The sequence below is a fragment of the Haliotis asinina genome, chromosome 7 (assembly GCF_037392515.1).
Source record: "Haliotis asinina isolate JCU_RB_2024 chromosome 7, JCU_Hal_asi_v2, whole genome shotgun sequence".
Taxonomy (NCBI): Eukaryota; Metazoa; Mollusca; class Gastropoda; order Lepetellida; family Haliotidae; genus Haliotis; species Haliotis asinina.
The window spans coordinates 45,763,710-45,783,129 of record NC_090286.1 but is presented as its reverse complement, the minus strand read 5'-3'; the positions used below and the strand labels follow the sequence as shown (position 1 = coordinate 45,783,129).

The 19,420-nt window shown below is 36.9% G+C and overlaps 1 protein-coding gene across 1 annotated transcript in view; it reads right to left on the bottom strand.

Annotated features, from left to right (window-relative positions):
• LOC137292149 (choline transporter-like protein 1) overlaps window positions 1-19,420 on the bottom strand; it is a 213,897-nt gene that overhangs the window by 32,864 nt on the left and 161,613 nt on the right. Inside the window, exons 6-7 of the mRNA XM_067823691.1 lie at window positions 14,732-14,787; window positions 5,333-5,434 (exon numbers count right to left, since the gene is read on the bottom strand). Of these exons, the coding sequence (XP_067679792.1) occupies window positions 5,333-5,434; window positions 14,732-14,755 (126 nt within the window). The 5' untranslated portion in view covers window positions 14,756-14,787. The remainder of the gene's footprint in view (window positions 1-5,332; window positions 5,435-14,731; window positions 14,788-19,420) is intronic.

The following is a 19,420-nucleotide window of genomic DNA, read 5'->3' as shown; positions in this document are numbered from 1 at the left end:
AAAAGAACAAGCTGTCCTTTTCAAGTGCACACCTCATTTAGTACATATGGTCTCACCTATTGTAACAATGTCAAAATGACATTCATTGACTTATTACTCAGAGCTACCCTCAAGTTTGGCTAGGAAGAATAAGCTCTAATAATAATGTGCACTTTAATTGTCCCTCACACCAGATCTGCCAAACAGCCAGAATATTGCTCTGTGTGGCATAAAACCAAACTCACTAACACAGGTACAGAGTGCTTGGTCATGACACTAAAGTCAAAATGAAGTCATTGTCAAAAGGTGTAGGTTGTAATGCTGTAATGATGGCGTGTAGTTCTATCAACTGTGATACAATCATACTTCATCAGGACAACTGTTCCAATATATCATTAATCATGAACTTGATGCAGGATAAAAACAGCAAGTGACGCAGATAATAGTGAGTGAGTTTTACATCGCTTTTATCAATATTCTAGTGGCATCATGGCATGGGACACAAGAAATGGGCTTCACACACTGTACCCATGTGGGAAATGTACCCACCATTTGGCATGATGGTGAAAGCTTACACCATTAAGCTACCCCACCGTCCCTGTAGGTTATAGACACTAACACTTTGTGACACTACAAATGTTATTTATGGCACAAACAAACCGAGCAGGACAAATTGTGGATTAGAACCACAACCATACACATCATGCAAGCTCAAGGGACCCCCCCTCATCTTGCCCCACGCAAACAAAAACAACAAACAAAAGAAAAATAAACACAACTAAAACCGTGTGCTATATTTCAGTAAGATTAGATTTTCAACTACGATAAAGCTGAAAGGCTGAATTAATACAAATTTAGAAATACACATGACTCCATTGATTTGAAGACTGTAAAGCATGGGGTAACAACAGTCTCATTATCCGACCTGGGAGGTGACTTATGACATTAAACAAGGCGTCACCTCATCAATAATTACCAATCTGGCGGCTCAGGTGTATCAGCCTCATCGCCATGGTAATTTAGAGTTTCATGCAGTCAAAACCGTAACGTACTTCCCTTCATGAAACATGCATCAAAGGGAATTGCTATACATCCTGATGACCCTAACTCGGGTGTTCTTGCACGGACTGTTTCCCTGTCTCTCAAATCAAACACTCGAATCTACAAAGGATATCTAAAGAGTTAATCCCACTTCAAAATGATGCAATAAATGTAAATTGAAAATACAGTCTTCAGGTTTCAAACATGAATAAATGCTATTTACCAAACTTTAGACAAGTCATACTAATTGGAACATTTCTTAAAGAGCTGGAAACCATTAATAACTACCTCATGACATATTCATCTAATAATACAATTACTTGACAGTATATAATGGCATCAGCAGTCATTACTGCCTAATGTATTTGTTACGCCGTTTTGAAAGATTTAGTCATTAGTTTCATAAGTAATGAATTTACGTCTACAATTTGAAGTTCATACTCCGTCTTTGTGATTTATTTCCTTCAGTTAAAAGTACCTAAGGTTAACTACCATCCAACTATTCTTATATGATTATGACGAAAAGCATTGTTTAGCACAAAGATGAAAAACTGAACCACAACAAATAAAACATATTTTTAGAGCTTCATCTTTATGCAATTTATTGATAGCCTTAGGATCACTTTGGCAACACGACAACACAAGGAGGAAGGAAATAGAAACAAATCCCTTTGTCTTTGAACACCACCTGCATAAACTGAAGCCGTACTTGTACTGATAACTCTCTCACCCTGAAGGCACCGAATGCAAATGTTGGTGTCAGTAAGATGGAGTTGTCAGTAGCAGTGATACTTCATCATGGAAATATGGAGAACTAAGAGCCATGGAATGTGAAGACCAGGCTATGAAAGTCTCCCTCCACAGAAATTGGCATCAGGGCAAAAATGTACCAACTAACAAGTTACATACATCAAAATGAGGGGAAATTGTTTCAAAAGGACCATTTTCAGTTTGTCTCAAACACCAATGAGAAAAACTTAAGAAGGGCTATCAGATGTAGAAATGATGCTATGAAAGTCTTCCTCCACAGAAATTGGCATCATGGCATAAATGTACCAACCCACAAGCTTCATACAGAAATGAGTGAAAAAATGTTATATAAGGCCATATTTTCTCAGCTAAAGTCAAGAATAATTTGGAAAGATAACTCGTCTCTGTTCTGACACGGAGCATCGTTCTTGACTCCATTTCGACTGTAATTTTCATTTCAGATGTACATTTTGAATGAACTCAACTGGATAAAAAATAACTCAACTGGATAAAAAGGAATAAGCCTCTTCTGAAATCTGAATATATTTTTAACATCTGAACATAAACAGTGATGAACCTTCCACTTGTGACAAAGACCAACCTTAATTAAAACATACATTCTAAACGTTCCAATGAAACATCCAAGTTGAAAATGTTCATAACTGATGACATATTTGAAGAAAATGCTAGTTTCAATCATTTTGGTGTTCATCAATCATGGCTGAATCTTTTTTAAATCTTAAGGAAGACGTACATTTGGATGGTTGAAATTGACAAGTGTTCAAGTTACTTATTCTAAACTGCCTACAAACAAATCAGTTGTTGGGATTACATGTCACAGCAGAGGTAGAACTAGCATAGAATAAGGATTTATGTTTGTAAACAACACTGAAACCTTAATATTGTTTTTGAAAATATATTTAACATTTCCGCAGCTTCTGATGTCGACACAGTTGGTCATTATATGTGCAACACTGCTTAAGTCTTAACATGAAACTGCCATAAAAAATACTCAAACTTTCATGGAATGAAATCATTTGTTTCAAACTTAAATTGACATGATGCTTTGAGCACCTTGTCAGTCAAGCATATTACAGCTGATTGGTTTGTGAGTTCTTAATGATTCTTCAAATCATTTGCTGTTTGTAAACCTTCAGAGTAATACTCAGAAACAACTGTTTTGAACTTCATGACATAGAAGCAGAAATATAAACACTGAAGAACAGCCAGTCAAACATACATTTACAGATGCATTTGATGTTTGAGCTTTCTATATTCAGAAATCATAATAATTTTCACATTAGCTCAGCTGAACCAGTTTATGGTAAATACTGCTCAGGACTAATTGACAGAGATGGAAACATTAATGTGCCTTCACTCAAAAAGAATCGCCAACAAAATCGGTTTCTGCTGTTTAATATCCATATGTCACAACTGTTTTGACTGAAAGTTATCATTTTAAAAAAGTAATTCCATGAAAAATGTATGATAGAAATACATGGACACCTAATCACACAAATATTTATCTGTACAATCATGAAAATGGTATGAAGCCAAACTGGTTTCAGGAAAGTAACATCTGGCTGTCGGTTCCATGACAAGACAAGCAAGGACAGGACCAAGTGCAACGACAACAAGTATCATAAGAAACATCACCAGAATGAGCCAATCAAGGCAAGAATGCAACTGAAAAACAACCACATGCTGTCTAACGTTTTTTGCTAAACTGATCCAGAATTTGTGACGTCCTTGGCATCACAGCTACAGAAGCTAGTAACGACATGAAAAACAACAGAACAGATGCAAAAATTATCACTTGAAAAACAGTGTAGTCCGAGGACTTGAAACTAACAGCTAGCCAGGGTCACGTGGCATGTTCCAGAATGTGGCAATCACTGGATCTAATTGTGGTTCTGATAGCCACTAACGGTGTCTGTTTTTCACCATTTTTAAGGAAAAGAATAATAAATATCGGGCCATGAGAAAATTGGACCTTCACCAGGAAAACATGATATGTCTGATTAGCAAGACAGGATGTAGAATGGTGGTAGACAACTGTACAGAACTGCATCTATCACAGCACTGGTTTAGGAGCTGTAATTGCTGGGACATTATCACATTTGTCCATCCATAGAATCCATAATCAGCATTTTAAAGGCAGATAATCATGATCAGTGTTTTACTATCAAACACCATGGACAAAGTTTAGTATAACAGCTGTTCTGGATGTTCATCTGTGCTAGTCCATAGCTAATGTGAATCCTTGAATGTTATATTGGATGTTCTGCATTAATTGGCAGTGGGGTGAGGTGAGGTGAGGTGAGGTGAGGTGAGGTGAGGTGAGGTGGGGTGGGGTGGGGTGGGGTGGGGTGGGGTGGGGTGGGGTGAGGTGAGGTGAGGTGAGGTGAGGTGAGGTGAGGTGAGGTGAGGTGAGGTTAGGTTTTATGTCATATCAGCACTGTTTCAGCCATATAGCAATGAGATTAAGTCTGCATATGTATTCACTTAAAGTACAAAGTTTAAACAAGTCTTGGTTCAATTTGTTCGGTGAGTTGAACTTAAGTTTAACGTCATGTTCTGGATTGCGTGTGTGGACTGTATTCCAGTTATAAGACTGTAGTCTGTAAATAATAAATAACAAAATCAGTACCAGACAATCCAGTGATTGATGTTTACAGATCTAATCCATTCCCTCACAAAGGACACCCAGTCAACCAGGTCTGACCACCTGATACAAATATACAACAAGCATACGCCACTAAGGACCAGTTCCGACCTGGAATCCCCTGAGAAACTCAGACTGAGATAGGAAGCATACCGTACCACTTTGATCATACACCAGAATCCACTGCATACTACAGACACACTACATACACATCTACAGGTTTGAGTACATCATTAGAGAGTGATTATTGTCCAGCAATGTTACCTTCATACTTTACAAATAACTGAGTCTCAGGCAGGAGAACAAGTGGATAATGGTATGTACGGCCCATTAGCCATTCTGTTTTCAGGAAATCGGTTACATGACAAACCAAATGTTTTTTTCTGTCAGCATTTTAAATCAGGAACATACCAATATTCCAATTCCTGGACACTTTAAATATTAGTATTATGATTAGGTTCCTGATAAAAAGTGAACAGTTGGAAGATATTTCCATGCTAAAGGTGAGTGACTTTTGTTTTATGCTGCACTTTATGCTGCTCAATATTTGTGCCACATGGCAATCTTCTGTAAGTCCTGGCACACAAATGATCTTAAGAAAAATCAGACCCCAAACTTGCAAATTTCTTTTCAAATTGCTTGTTACAAATACCCTGAGATCCTGTCTCAGTGACCAGCAGTGATCCCCTGTGAATATGTCTGTACACTGTCCCAAAGTGGATTCCAGTTTTGTAAAACCCCATGAATATGTCTGTAGTCATCTCTCCACTTCTGATCCCAGTTTTGTAAAACCCCATAAGTATGTCTGTAGACATCTCCCTGCTTACATCAAGAAGCAGCTTACTTAGAGCCTCTTCCAGATCGCATCAACTTTGCATTATAAGTCAAGACACCTACCATTCCAGCCCAGAAGAGGAAGAAGACGAAGAGAGCCAGCATGTCTGTACATCCTCGCTTCCTGGTTGGACTGCTAAGAACCCCCTTCTCATCCCGGTAATCCTGAAATGAAAAATAACAGAAAATATTACTAATATTTCCAAATCATTATGAGTGAGAAAGCATTCTGAATATCGCATTGGTAGCAAAGGACAAGGACAGGTTAATGATAGGACAGGGATGGCTTAATGGTGGAAGACAGGGATGGGTTAATGACTGAGGACAGGGATGGGTTAATGACTGAGGCCATGGATGGGTTAATGACTGAGGCCATGGATGGGTTAATGACTGAGGCCATGGATGGGTTAACAACTGGGGAAATGGATGGGTTAATGACTGAAGACAGTGGTGGGTTAATGACTGAGGATGGGGATGGATTAATGACAGAAGACATAGGTGGGTTAATGACTGAGGACTGGAATCGGTTAGTGACTGAGGACTGGGGTGGGCCCAATTATTGAGGACTAGGATAGGTCAGTGACAGAGAATAAGGGTGGATTAACGAGTAAAGAGCAGGACAGATTCATGACCGAGGACGGGGGTGGTTTAGTGACTGAGGACTTGTGTCAATGGCAACTATAGGAGGATATCCCTTAAAAACAGGCGTTGTCCTCAGTGACAGGACAAGCATCATAACAGCCCCCGAGTACAAAATACTAACAAATATTTTAATTGAACTTCTCCAACTGTGAACAAGACTCCAGACAAGAAGCAAACTCCTATCCTGGTTGGTTAACATTCAACACACACTTTCGGAAGAAAAAGATAAGACAACTGTGTTTTCAGGTTAATTTCTTCCAACTGACAAAGCAAGTGTGAGACGGGAGAGAAGAAAGAAGTATGCATAGATAATCATCATAATGAATGATTGCTGAAACATAACGTGATACTGACAAGGTCCGGTAGGAAGCTGATGAAAGGAATGAGATATGATGTTCTTTTATGGTTCCCGATGAGAAGGTGCATGCCCTATCTCAGACAGACCATGTAAAATATAACTCCTTCCAATCTTACAAGGTAAACACTAGATTGTGTCTAAAAGGGAATTATGCATGGTGTCATTTTCATTGTTGGACATTGACTTAGAAGATAAGCCGATCATCATTAGAAGAATAAAACAAGTTGCCATGACTGTAATTAACAAGCCTTGCTCCAAGACGGTATATACTGAATGCACAGAAAAGGCATGTATAGTAATTTATCCTTTAAATAGGCAAGTCTGGATAAGAGACAAAACAGTATGAATGTCAGTCTGTTAGAGGGACAATGTGTTTTTTTCCATTCACAATCTTTAAATAATTATCATTTTAACTATAAATTCTGAACTTAAATTCTTGTGCAAGTGTAATCACTCGCCAGAGCTAAAAAGCTTATTTAAGACCTTAAAATTTTTTAAATTGTTTTAGAGATTTCCTTCGCACCAACATCCATGAAGAAAAGAACAAAACAACTTTTTGAAGAAGTGAAAACAATATACCACAGCCATGTTCAACATGGAAATGCTTAAATATTGCTTGTACTTTTCAAAAGGTTCATGTGAGTAATTTGCTGACACTTTGAGCAAGAACATCTATCCTTAAAATTCTGTAAAGCCTCTGACAGATGAGAATAAACATTTTAACAAAATGTAAACTTTACATAATTGCTTTTATAAAGTCAAAGCAAACTTGATTAAGATGATTAACAGGTTCATAATGGTAGCATGGGGTATTTTGATTCTTCAAGCATTGAGAATTGACTGATGATGAAGGAATTCTGCCTATTTTACTAGGAAAGAAAGGAAATTTACCATCAGAAACATTATACCATCACCATTTGTTCTGTTAATACAAACACAAAGTGACACCAAAACACTTTTGTTAAAGGTCACAAGAACGTTATTGGTTGCATCACGGTATTTGTATTTTTATGACCTTCTGCTTCAACCAAACAACACTGCCTTCAACAAAAATAAGTTACAAATGTCTTTTCAAACTTACGCCACATCAAATTACACATAATTAATCACACACTATTACTGCAAAATATTACAGAACAATGTCTCATTGAGAAGCAACTAGTGCAAAAATGGTATCTACACTGTTTCATCATATTTATATCATTTTTCAGATTCTATTCATTTTGTCACACATGCTATTCCTACACCACACAATGTACTACTGTCACACATTCTATTCCTACGTCACTGACAATGTATTAGTGTCACACATTCTATTCCCAAATCACACAATGTACTACTGTCACACATACGATTCCTACATCACACAATGTACTACTGTCACACATTCTTCTCCTACATCACACAATGTCTTACTGTCACACATTCTATTACTACATCATACAATGTACTACTGTCACATTCTATTCCCACATCACACAATGTACTACTGTCACACAATCTATTCCCACATCACACAATGTTATATAACTACTGTCACACATTCTATTCCCACATCACACAATGTACTACTGTCACACATTCTATTCCCACATCACACAATGTACTACTGTCACACATTCTATTCCTACGTCACTGACAATGTACTATTGTCACACATTCTATTCCCACATCACACAATGTACTACTGTCACACATTCTATTCCTACATCACACAATGTACTGCTGTCACACATTCTATTCCCACATCACACAATGTACTACTGTCACACATTCTATTCCCACATCACACAATGTACTACTGTCACACATTCTATTACTACATCACACAATGTACTGCTGTCACACATTCTATTACTACATCACACAATGTACTACTGTCACACATTCTTCTCTTACATCACACATAATGTACTACTGTCAAACATTCTATTACTACATCACGCAATGTACTACTTTCACACATTCTGTTACTACATCACACAATGTACTACTGTCACATATTCTATTCCTGTATCACACATTCTTGACATATAAGCCTTATGAAAATGACTTGAGAAGAGTTTTAAATTTGGAGTAGAGAAGACACATTTTGAGTTCAGGTGGTTGCTACAACACAGGAATGAGACATGCTACAGTACAGAGTACATTGTACTCATGGGACAGTGTTCAACACAAACATGGGTCATCTGATCTAAGAATGATATATTTTCTAAGGACCAGGGCAACATTCCACAAACCGATCCCTGGGCTAATATGAATTCCCTTGCTGCACCATAGTTTTGTACAGCTGTATTGCTTTAAGTGTTTTGTGGCCAATAATTTTACCGAATTGTGGTTTAGTTGCAATTAGTTAGGATGAAACAAAGTAATTTACATCTGAGGACTTTTGGACCCTGTAACAGATCAACTCTTAACTCTAGCAAACTACCCAGCAGGCAAAACAAAATTGCAAGGTACACAGGTAACCTTCTAAACAGGCTTCTCATTCAAATAGTGAATGCTCGCTTGATGAATGAATCATTACATTTCAGTCTGAGGTCATGTTGTCATGACAAATGTATGTGCTACACATGCTCAGGGAAACTGTGCACCTGTTGCAAACAAATAGATCTCTGAAGATCCCTAGTATTAACTTGTCTTTCAGTATTTAGCACGAAAAATTAGAATATAATAATAGATGTAGCAGTAACAACCCATTTTTGGTTGTCATCACTGTGTACGGAACATGTCCAGCAGATTGTTTAATGTGTTCCTCTCCACAAGTGGAAGCTGTGGTGGCTGAGTGGGTTAGATGGCTAACTTCATGTGTTGGTAGTTAGGTGCCTGGTTCTGAATGTTCGAATCCAGGGTGGGACTAAATGTTCCAGGGGCTGTACTATATGTAAGAAGTGTAATGTCAAATATAACGCGTTACGTTTGCAGCAGTGACAAAATCGTTTCAGTGTTAAAAACTGAATTAATTAGGACTGATCTGCACATGCTAATGATCTGGTCGGTTGGTACAAGGTCAAGAGGTCACGCAAATAACCTGCCCTGTAGAGACTGCTAACACTGTTTCGGAGTGCACACCATTATTATTCTATATCAACATCAAACAATGAATGACGGGATCAAAGTACAGTGTTATTTCATAGTTCGTTAACAGTACACAGTATGCCTGCTGATATCTAAACAATAAAGTCCTCAAAAGAACATGCAAAATGTCGAAATAATAAATTATCAAGAATATCAATCAATACAAGTCTTAGCTTACATAACAACTTTTTTCTCTTCTGCCATCGAAAGACCACATATTACAATGAAGACATGACATAAACATGAAAGGCACATGTATCTATAACAGCATACAACCCAGCCCTTGTGTAAACAAGAAGAAAACTTCATGTCTGTATTCTACAAAGCCAGCTGACATATTGGCAGTCACCATTATGCTTAATACAAAGCACTGAGTGACAGAGAATATAAAGAAACCTTGTACACTAGCGCAGAACAAATAAACGCAGCACATCCCGTTGTGCAGCCAGTCTCAAAGGTTGGATCGAGAACAACAGCTGGACGGAAAGAGAGTGAGGTATATCTCCAGTACAAGAATGTCTTTCCATGCCGAGTTTTGTTGATTTGAAAGGTTATCAGAATACCCATTGTAAAACAAAAGCAAGGAGAAAAAATGGGATGAGGAAGTGTGTGGTTTATGTTGGATGGTGGTGACATGTTAACAGTTATTAATCTCAATTTCACCTGTTACTCTTCAAACAATTTTAGTTAGACTAAAAGCTACCTGGATACAAATGTTCATTCTTCAAGACATTTTTACCTGTGAATGATCTTTACATACTGACCCTACTGAGGAGGGGTCACGGAGAATGATCTTCACCTATTAAAGCCATCCTGGAAGGAGTGACTGGGAATGATCTTCACAGACTACTCCAAGTGAGGAGGTGTCACTGAGAATTATCTTCACTTACTGCACCCAGTGGAGAAGGGTCACAGACAATGATCTTCACATATTGACCCCTTCCTGGAAATGGTGACTGAGAATGATCTTCATTATCTGACGAGCCATGAAAGGAAGGGATATTGTTTCTTCTCAGTAACTAACTGACCAATGTATGATGGCATCTAAAGACTAATGGGGTCAAGCAGGTAGGGATTAATTGGGTTCCTTGCCTAACCTGGTCTTTCTACCAAATAGTGGCCATTTTGAAAGAATTCCATGCTATGACTTCTTAGCAAGACCAGAATATGGACTTCTCCATATGTCTGCCACTGCAATCCACAACATACTGAGTTTCACAAGTATGAGAGAAGTGGATTATTTAGATGCTGATTCTGTAGAAAAGAACACATGAACTAGTACTGAATAGTTAATCTATTTCATGGTTATAAAATGGGATCACATCGTTAAACATCAGCAGTTGTCACAAAGGCTAAAATGGTACCAACTACAAAAACTGAACAGAAAAATCTGTTAAATGCACTGTGATTGGTTAATATCATTTTGACTAAAAATCCCTCAGAATATTTAGGGAAAGAGAAATAATTAAGTCTACAGTGAAAAGTATTTTTCACAAATTTGTTGTTTTTTAAAGTAGTCATGTAAAGCTGATCACATCAAACAATATTACAACATGGAAGGCCATTCCTTTTTTCAAAAACTAAAAAAAATACATAGTAAAGGTTTTTCACCAAAGGCCGATCAGATATATTGATTATTTACAGTTTTTCCACATCATTAAGCAATGCCTCAGCTCAAGTCAAACCTAAAAGACTGACTCCATTGTATTCCAATGCTGATCCATAAGATCCGTTTCATAAATCAACTAACAAATCTAAAGCTCAGATGTGAGAAGCCAATTTTCTCTCCAGGGTAATACATTCATCTCACTAAGACCGACACAAGATCTCAGAAAAGTAATATTGTCTAAAACTTCTGAATTGGCTTTTCCCCTACCGTTTATCAGTCTTTTGAGCAACTTCAGCATGTGACAATTCTAAAATATTCATGTGTGATATTTTCAAAAGCTCAGGAAACAGTGGCTAACAGTAAGACTTCCCATGTGGAATAACCTTCCCTGACACAATTTACAGTAAACAGTTTTCCATACAACTTATTATACCAGTAAAAACATTGCCAGCAAGGCTTAACGGGAATATGAGGTCATATCCTGAACAGTCTATCAACATTTTCTTGTCAATTAGATTTGAACACATCAAAACCGAAATGGTCAAGACTGTAGATGGACTGGCACTGCGTTCCGGCATGATCAATCTTTCACTGTGGTCTCATTTCCTTGCAAACGTGTAATACTCATAAACTTGTGATGAAAAATTTGGCTTGATCAATTCATTAATGATTGTCGCCAGTGAGACAGAATCTTACTTCGGTAATTATATCTCAATTTTGCGGAAGAGTTTTCTTTGACTGCCGGACGAATAGTTCTTGACGATTAACTTATTATTACAAAATAAGTGGCGATGAAACTGTCGGGATGTTCCCATTCACAAAATTATTGATGCAGTCCGGTGTGATGAGGTGTTTTTCACAGTTTTCATAGCTGAATTATGATATGGATAACTTGGTTAACTTGATTAACTTGAAGACATTAGTCTAAGGAAAAATGATCAGGGGAAAGTTCTCTGAGGTGCACCAAGCAAAGGTGCTGAGTTCCACATTTTCAATAATTGCCAGTATCATTAAAGCTTGCTTGTGTTCTATCTATGTTGAATCAGGGATGTTTTGTTTAGCAATGTAAGATTGGTCGAAAGAAGGATGATGGTGCATAAGAATGTTTGCCCAGTTGAGATTTTGCGAACTCTACCACCTAACATAGTTTAGTACACTGCAAGTTTAGACAAAAGTTTAGAGATTTAGGTGATATTAAATAGTCTTTTTTTCCTTCAAAAGTTAAGTACCAAAGGAAATGATGTTATGATCTAGTGAGGTTTCCCTATGACATCCATATTTTCAGGTCAGGTTGACTATCCCAATTTTAGGAGGGGGGGCACTAGGGGGAGTCAAAATATAAATTTGGGGTCAAATAAGTTACAAAGATAATCAATTTTCAACTAATAATATCTTTTTCTTTCAGGCATATGTCTCCAAGTCTAAATTCTAAAGAATTATCATGTGTACTTTCTAATCAGTATGAAATAAGGAATCAATTTAGCTATATCTATTACCTACAGCAATGAATTGTGTGGTTTTGATTAGTGATTTTAGTGCATCAGAAGTCATGCAGTGTTTGTTTTTTATGAGTATTTGCACTTTACACTGCGTTATGTATATAGGTTTTTAGCATCATGGGGTACCTCAGGATGATGGTCAAATTTAAACTTATCTACTCATATAAAACCAAGAATGTGAGTGAGTAAGAAAGTGAGTTAGTGAGTGAGGCTACTGAGACAACCTGCAGCAGTTTAACATGCCCACCTTATCTAGTCACAGTCACTGATTTATCCATATTTTACCATCTCAGGCCAGGAGCCAGGAAGAGTAACAAGAAGTAACTTTTAAAATTTTGGGAGGTTAAATCCCTAGCTTTCCACCCTATCCAATAGATCACCATGGTAGTCTTGTGAACATGAGACACTCTTTATCCAGACCTGCACAGGTTTTCTAGAGTTGGACTAATGAGATAACATACCCTAGTTTGTTGGAATGGACCCTGGGCCCCGTTTCATAAAGCTCTTGTAAGCCTAAGATCTCGTAACTTTTCTCGTAGCATTCGTACCTCCTATACTGTAACATACGAAGTAGGAACGTTACGAGAAAAGTTACGAGACCTTAGGCTTACGAGAGGTTGTGAAAGGGTACCCTGGGAATTATCTAAGCATTCCAAACCAAGTAGCCCCAACAGACAATGTTGGAATGTTGGAAACAATGTTATGCTCAACACTGTAAGTTATTTCACGTTTTTTTGGGTGAAGATCAGTTGGAAGGTCCCATTAAATGCAGCAGTGTAAAATTGAGTAAATAAAGCATCTACCTGTTACTAGGCCATGAAATTAGTCACTAGTATTTAGTCAGAACATTAGCTATGAATGTATGACATGAGTTTGATTTTTTAACCTAATTTAGGACCTGTTTTACTATTAATATGTTGCATCCCCAATTTCATGAAACTAGGTCATGAAACTAATCTAATTTTAAATACATACAACTAAACACAAAGTAAATTTCAAAGATGTCAAGAGCAATACTCAGTTTTTAGCTACAGCATTGCTAAATCATTCTAGACTTGCCTTGGATAATGTTTAAAATATATTCTCCAGGGTTTGGAAAAAAGACATGTTGAGATATCGAATGGGAATGTACAAAATATTATACAAGAACAATAAAGGCACGATTCATAGATCACGTAGAATAAAGTCAAACATCACAGAAAAACTACAAAACTGATAATTTAATATTAAGAGTTGATTTCCTTAAGGAATGCCATAATTATAATGCTGTTTAAATAATCTGATTAAATATGTTCTTCACATGTTCTGGTTAAATGCATTTTACAGTCAATGAGCTTTGATGATAGAAATTTCAGTGAACTTTTGTGATCATCTTAAATATTAATATAAAGCTTTATTCATAAAAAAATGGTTGCAAATTCCTAGTTACATCAGCAATTATTACTGATTAAAATAACGACTTGCGATAAATCATAGATTAATGTACAGCAAAGTTTTTTAAATAGATATTCTATCAGGGAATATATTTTTCACCATGACTGCTCTGGACACTTATTGTTAATAAATTGAAAAAGTGAAATGGCTTAATAATAGTTTGTTGTTCAAGTCATGCAGACATATTCAAGTCTGGATCAGACAATCCAGTGATTGATATTATGAGCAACTGACCATGCTGTAGGAGTACAGTGGCACATAAATGAACCTGGCTTCAACAAGTTGATGGGGATCAACCCTCAATTGAATCTTTGGGTTTCTAAAATATTGTTGGGATTATAGAGCATCAAGTTTGAAGTGTCCTGAGTTACGGAGTTAATTACAGTGTCAATTATAATTTGAACTCAACATCAACTCATAGCTTAACACATATTCTTGGAGAAACAAATTTATAGGTTTAAAACAGTTGCAAGTTTAATAAGTTCAGAGTTTTCTCTGGAACAAATTTGTAGTTGAAGAAGCTGGCCTGACATTTCCAGGCAGGAAGCAAGTTTGCCATTTTCTAGAAAAGACGGGTTTTTATTCTAAAAAATATAGTTGAGGATTTCTCGAGGGATAAGTTTGGCATGTTCTTGAGAGACAAGTCTGAAGTTTCCGAAACCAATTTGAAGTTTTGTAATTCAACAAATATGGACTTTCAAGTGTCCATGAGAAGCAGGTTTGTATTTCTAAAAGCAAAATTTTCGAGAGGACAAAATGACGAATTTTCCAAGGATAGCCATGCAGATAAAGCAAGCATGTTAATTTCCCCAGGTAAGTCTACTGCAAAACTGAGGACTTACATGATCATGGCAGCTCCCACACATTATGCTGATCTAGGTGGCACCACCAACTCTATCTGAAACACAGAGACATATCATCAGCATGATTGAACACCAACAGCAACAACAGCCAACCTGCTGCCATACAGAAAATCTATCTCTGTGTGCACATGATGCTCCACACAAGGACAGAGCCAGACCGTGGAAATCAATGGCAGGTCATGCATCGTGAATCATCTCTCAGAGTACCTTCAACATTGACGTCATTATTTCTAACTTCAGTATCGAATATGCATGTACAAACCATGCTTCTGAAATTAGGAATCAAGACACAAATTGAACCTTATCATAACAAGCAATGGATAAGAGAGTATTCAACTTTCATTCTTAGCTAAGGCCAGTCCAGTTCTACTTCTTGTCTTACAGATCTGGAAGTTATATTTTTTCAAGAATTAATTGAGTTATAATTAATTTTTCCTGCTCAAAACAGAAAAAATCCTAATGTATTATTGGCCAAAAATGTAAACTTCCGGGAATTGTTTTAAAAGATTTTGTTTTTCACCTATATATGCTTCATAAATTGCCAAAAGTAAAATATTGTTAGTATTTAAAAGGAGGACAAAAATCTGTAAATCCAGAAACAAAATTGGCCAGGCCCAAGGTAACTGTAGCTGCCTTGAGTGATTATAGAAGGTTAACAATCATATTACCCTCTCATCCAGAATTAAATGTTTCATTATTTACCAAGCAGCTATACAGCTACATGTACTTTCAAAGTAATCTTTGGTAATATGAAAAAGTCAAGCCAATATTGTAGGTTTCCATGGTAACAAATTTCATAGTAAAATATGTACATAATTATCATAGCATTGGTCTTGAAATCATATATTTTGTTAACCATTATTGTTTCAGATCAAATTTTGACTTATGTTTCAAATGTCGCCATCATGGACAGTTTCCACATGTCTATATTAGCATCCATTAGCTCAACATCACATCAGCCATCACCATTATTTCCACATGTAAAATCATTGGTGATACAGTTGCTTTTATTTCATCATGTAAAATAAAAAAAAGTCATCAAAAGTTAGAAGTATATAAACTTTATATATTGCTATTATTTCATGTAACCTCAGAGCACTGCATTAAGTATCATAAAGTTTTTAAGACACAGATGATGAGTTTGCTTATACAGTGGAAGCTGTCTAAATCGGGACTGAAGGAAGAATCTGGTTTAGATAAGGTGCTGGATTGTAGAGATGATGGTAAATGTACAAGCCATGGATGGGGCTGAGATTGTATGCTGGTGTTGATTACTTGCCAGATTGGACAGATGCTGGTTTTGACAGTTTCCACTGTACAAGAACCTCTGCAGTCTGTAAAAAGACATAGCTTGGCAAATAGTTCAGTTTGCATTTACTTATGTCATGTATTATAATTCAGTGATCAGAAGGTCTCTTTTCAACACTGTCGTTTGCAGTCTGAATATTTTAAAAGTAGACATACTGAATCTAGGCTGCATTGGCAACTGTTCAAGCTGTAGTTCTGAAGCATACAGTACTACAGTATCTATTCACTGCTGGGAGAAGAGTTCCTTTGGTTTAAGAGTTAAGTTTCAAACAAAGACAGGCAATTATTTACATGCTGCTGTGCCAAATTCACTCATCAAGCCATCAAGCCAAGTCCTTCCTTGAAAGTGAATTCAAATAATTTTTTGCCATACAATTTTAATATGAATATGTCTTGAGAAAAGATATTGAAGTGAAATATAATTTCTAAAGTATCAGCAACTAAAATTACATCGCATCAAAATAATTAAAACTTGACCGATTTATTTCTAAAAGAGAGCCAGAAATAAGCTTAATTCAATTCTTATAGCATGAAAGCTAATGGGATTAAAGAAGATAACGATTTGTAGATTTAATTAATGAAAATATGTCAAAGCAATTCAAATATTATACAGAACTGTCCAAAAAGGTCATTATACCTGTCAAGACAAAGTTTATAACCTTCGTTCTCTTAAGGTAGCCCCAGAAAGACGATATGAACACATTGGATGCAATATGAATAGACTGATATGTTGAGATCATTCCTCTGTACATCCCTACTCTCTGTTCATGAATCTATGCATGAATGTATAGGTGCAAGGAGTTTGTGCATAGTCAAGAAGATATAGTCAGGTTCTACCAGTAATTGAGAGCAAGCTTGGTACACAATATGGTAGTCTTGCTTGAAAACTGCCTTGAAGGTTAAGCCCTTATAGTAGATCCATACTTTAAAGAGGCAAAATAAATGGACAGTACATCTGAGGACACTGCTGTGTTAGAGGGATATTTATATTTGTTAGAACTACCATTTAAACTGTTAACTATTACCCTAGAGATTTTTGCAAGTCTAATTACATGGTAGAAATGCATCAGGCTGGAGACATGAGCAAATGTGACCCCACAGAATGTCTATTGACACCTTGCAATTTCTCATTCTGGAAATTTTGTCCAACATTACTTCAGTCATAGCAGGCAACTCTGGCCCCACGTCTGAGGTTCATCATGGTATCTGAACCACTTTCCAATCGGTCCAGGGCTGCCAAATAAAGCAAGTCTAGATTTCCTCACCTTCAGGTTCAGAATCTTCCATCTCACAGACGCTCTGTTTCAATCTAAATTTAATGATTTCTCTCAAGTTCATATCTTTTAGAGACTAGTCTTAATCTTTTCTGAGGCCTGATAGTTCTGTGAATAATCTCAGCTGACAGTGGTCTATATAATAACATCAAAATCTTCTGAAGATAATGCTAAGAAACTTTGGTCAAAGATTCAGATGTTTTGAGGCATCAACTCCTGGTGTATTGTGTCTCTCAAAATTGGTAGTGAAATGATGTGGTGTGACTGTGAGTGCCTTTGATCATATGTTCATTTTCTTTCATTTTCAAGAAACGGGTACCCGGTGGGAGGTGAAGGTAATATGATTTTCAAGATCAAGGTCCAAGCATACTGACTAAGGAGAGACGGCAGGAAGGTTCCTGACTTTGATAATAACTCAATTTGATATCAATGGATAGAAGCTCTCCTTGATATCAGGCATTACAGAGATTAAATAGATTGATTGTTATCATTACTATGGATGCTAATTATGGCTTTTGTACAGTGAGTGTTTGAACATGGTCACATGTCCGTTAGCAAATGACTCTCTTAGCTCACTGTTCAAGGGTTCCACTGTGGTAATATTGACAGTGTGTATCAACAAACATGGACAATATTCAACAAAAGACACGAACTCTGAGAACTAATTTGTACAAAGTTTCCAAATATTTGATCGCACTTCGTTAACAGAAACAGTATTTATTTAAACATATGTTAATCTACCTATAATAATCCTCCCTTCTGTAACAATATTAACATCTGTCTTCGATAATCCATGAGTCCCTATCTGGGCTAATGCTTAAACAAGCAAACTGAGATACACATTAGAATATTCTGAATGAGTTCATGTTGAGGAGACTCTGTTTAGAATGAATGACGAATGCTGATTCAGCAAGACCATGGCAGCCTGGCAGTTATGAAGTCACCCTATAATGTTTATCCCTAGTGAAAACAGAAGCATCCCTGTCTTATCTCGAATGTGGGGAGGTGGGACGGCCTAGTAGTTAAAGCTTTCACTCCTCATTCCAAAGGCCTGGGTTCGATTCTCCTCATGGGCATAATATGTGCAGCCCATTCCTGGTGTCCTTGTCATAATATTGCCGAAATACTGTTAAACATGGTATAAAATTAAACTCTGTTTCCTGAATGCCCCAAATATCACCATGATTCATTTTGATTACTTAATTAGAGAGAACTAACAGAAATGACTGAAACATCACATGCCTGTCTTTATATCACATCATTTGTCACCTGACCTCGTCAATACCTTTCTGTGTTTACCATGAGTGAGTTAGTGAGTTTTACGCTGCTTTAAGCGAAATTGCAGCACTACCATGGCACGGGACAACAGAAATTGGCTTCATACATTGTACCCCAAAGGAGAATGGAACCCAGGTCTTCTGCATGACATAGAATGACCAGATCTAGTGAGACAGGATAGACTCAAATGTTCTCTATGCACCAACTAAGTCACCAAGACAACCAATCCAGTTTGACAATCATACCACGAGGTTTTTTCCAACTCTAAACATTCAACAAAACACAATTACTTTGTTCAGTGAGGTGTTCGGTGCAGCTGGCTCGTGATACATTACTACATGAATGTTTGCAAATGTTGTATTGACGATACTGATAAGTCTTCGTGGGCTTGACACTGGAGCACAACTAATACGGCATCAAGGTTGTGTTTGTTTGAACTTGCCGCAGTTGTCAACAGAAATCATTCATGAATATATTCTTTCATAAGAATTCAGTTGCCATCATGAAACATACATCGTTGAATGAGCAGTGTGTCAGTAAACAGCATCATATAGTGAGTAACTGAGTGAGTGAAAAAGACAGTAAGTGAGAAAGTGAGTGAGTGAGGTTAATCAGTTTCCAACAGTGTGGTTTTACATTGCTTTTAGAGATATTCTAGCAAGAGACACCAGAAATGGGCTTCACACATTGTACCCAAGCAGTTTTAGAGCTGAGAATACACGACATGGGTTTCACCAGTATAGCCATGCTTGCAAATAAACCCTTGCATTTAGTGATACATGCTAACACTAAAACCACCACTAGGCCA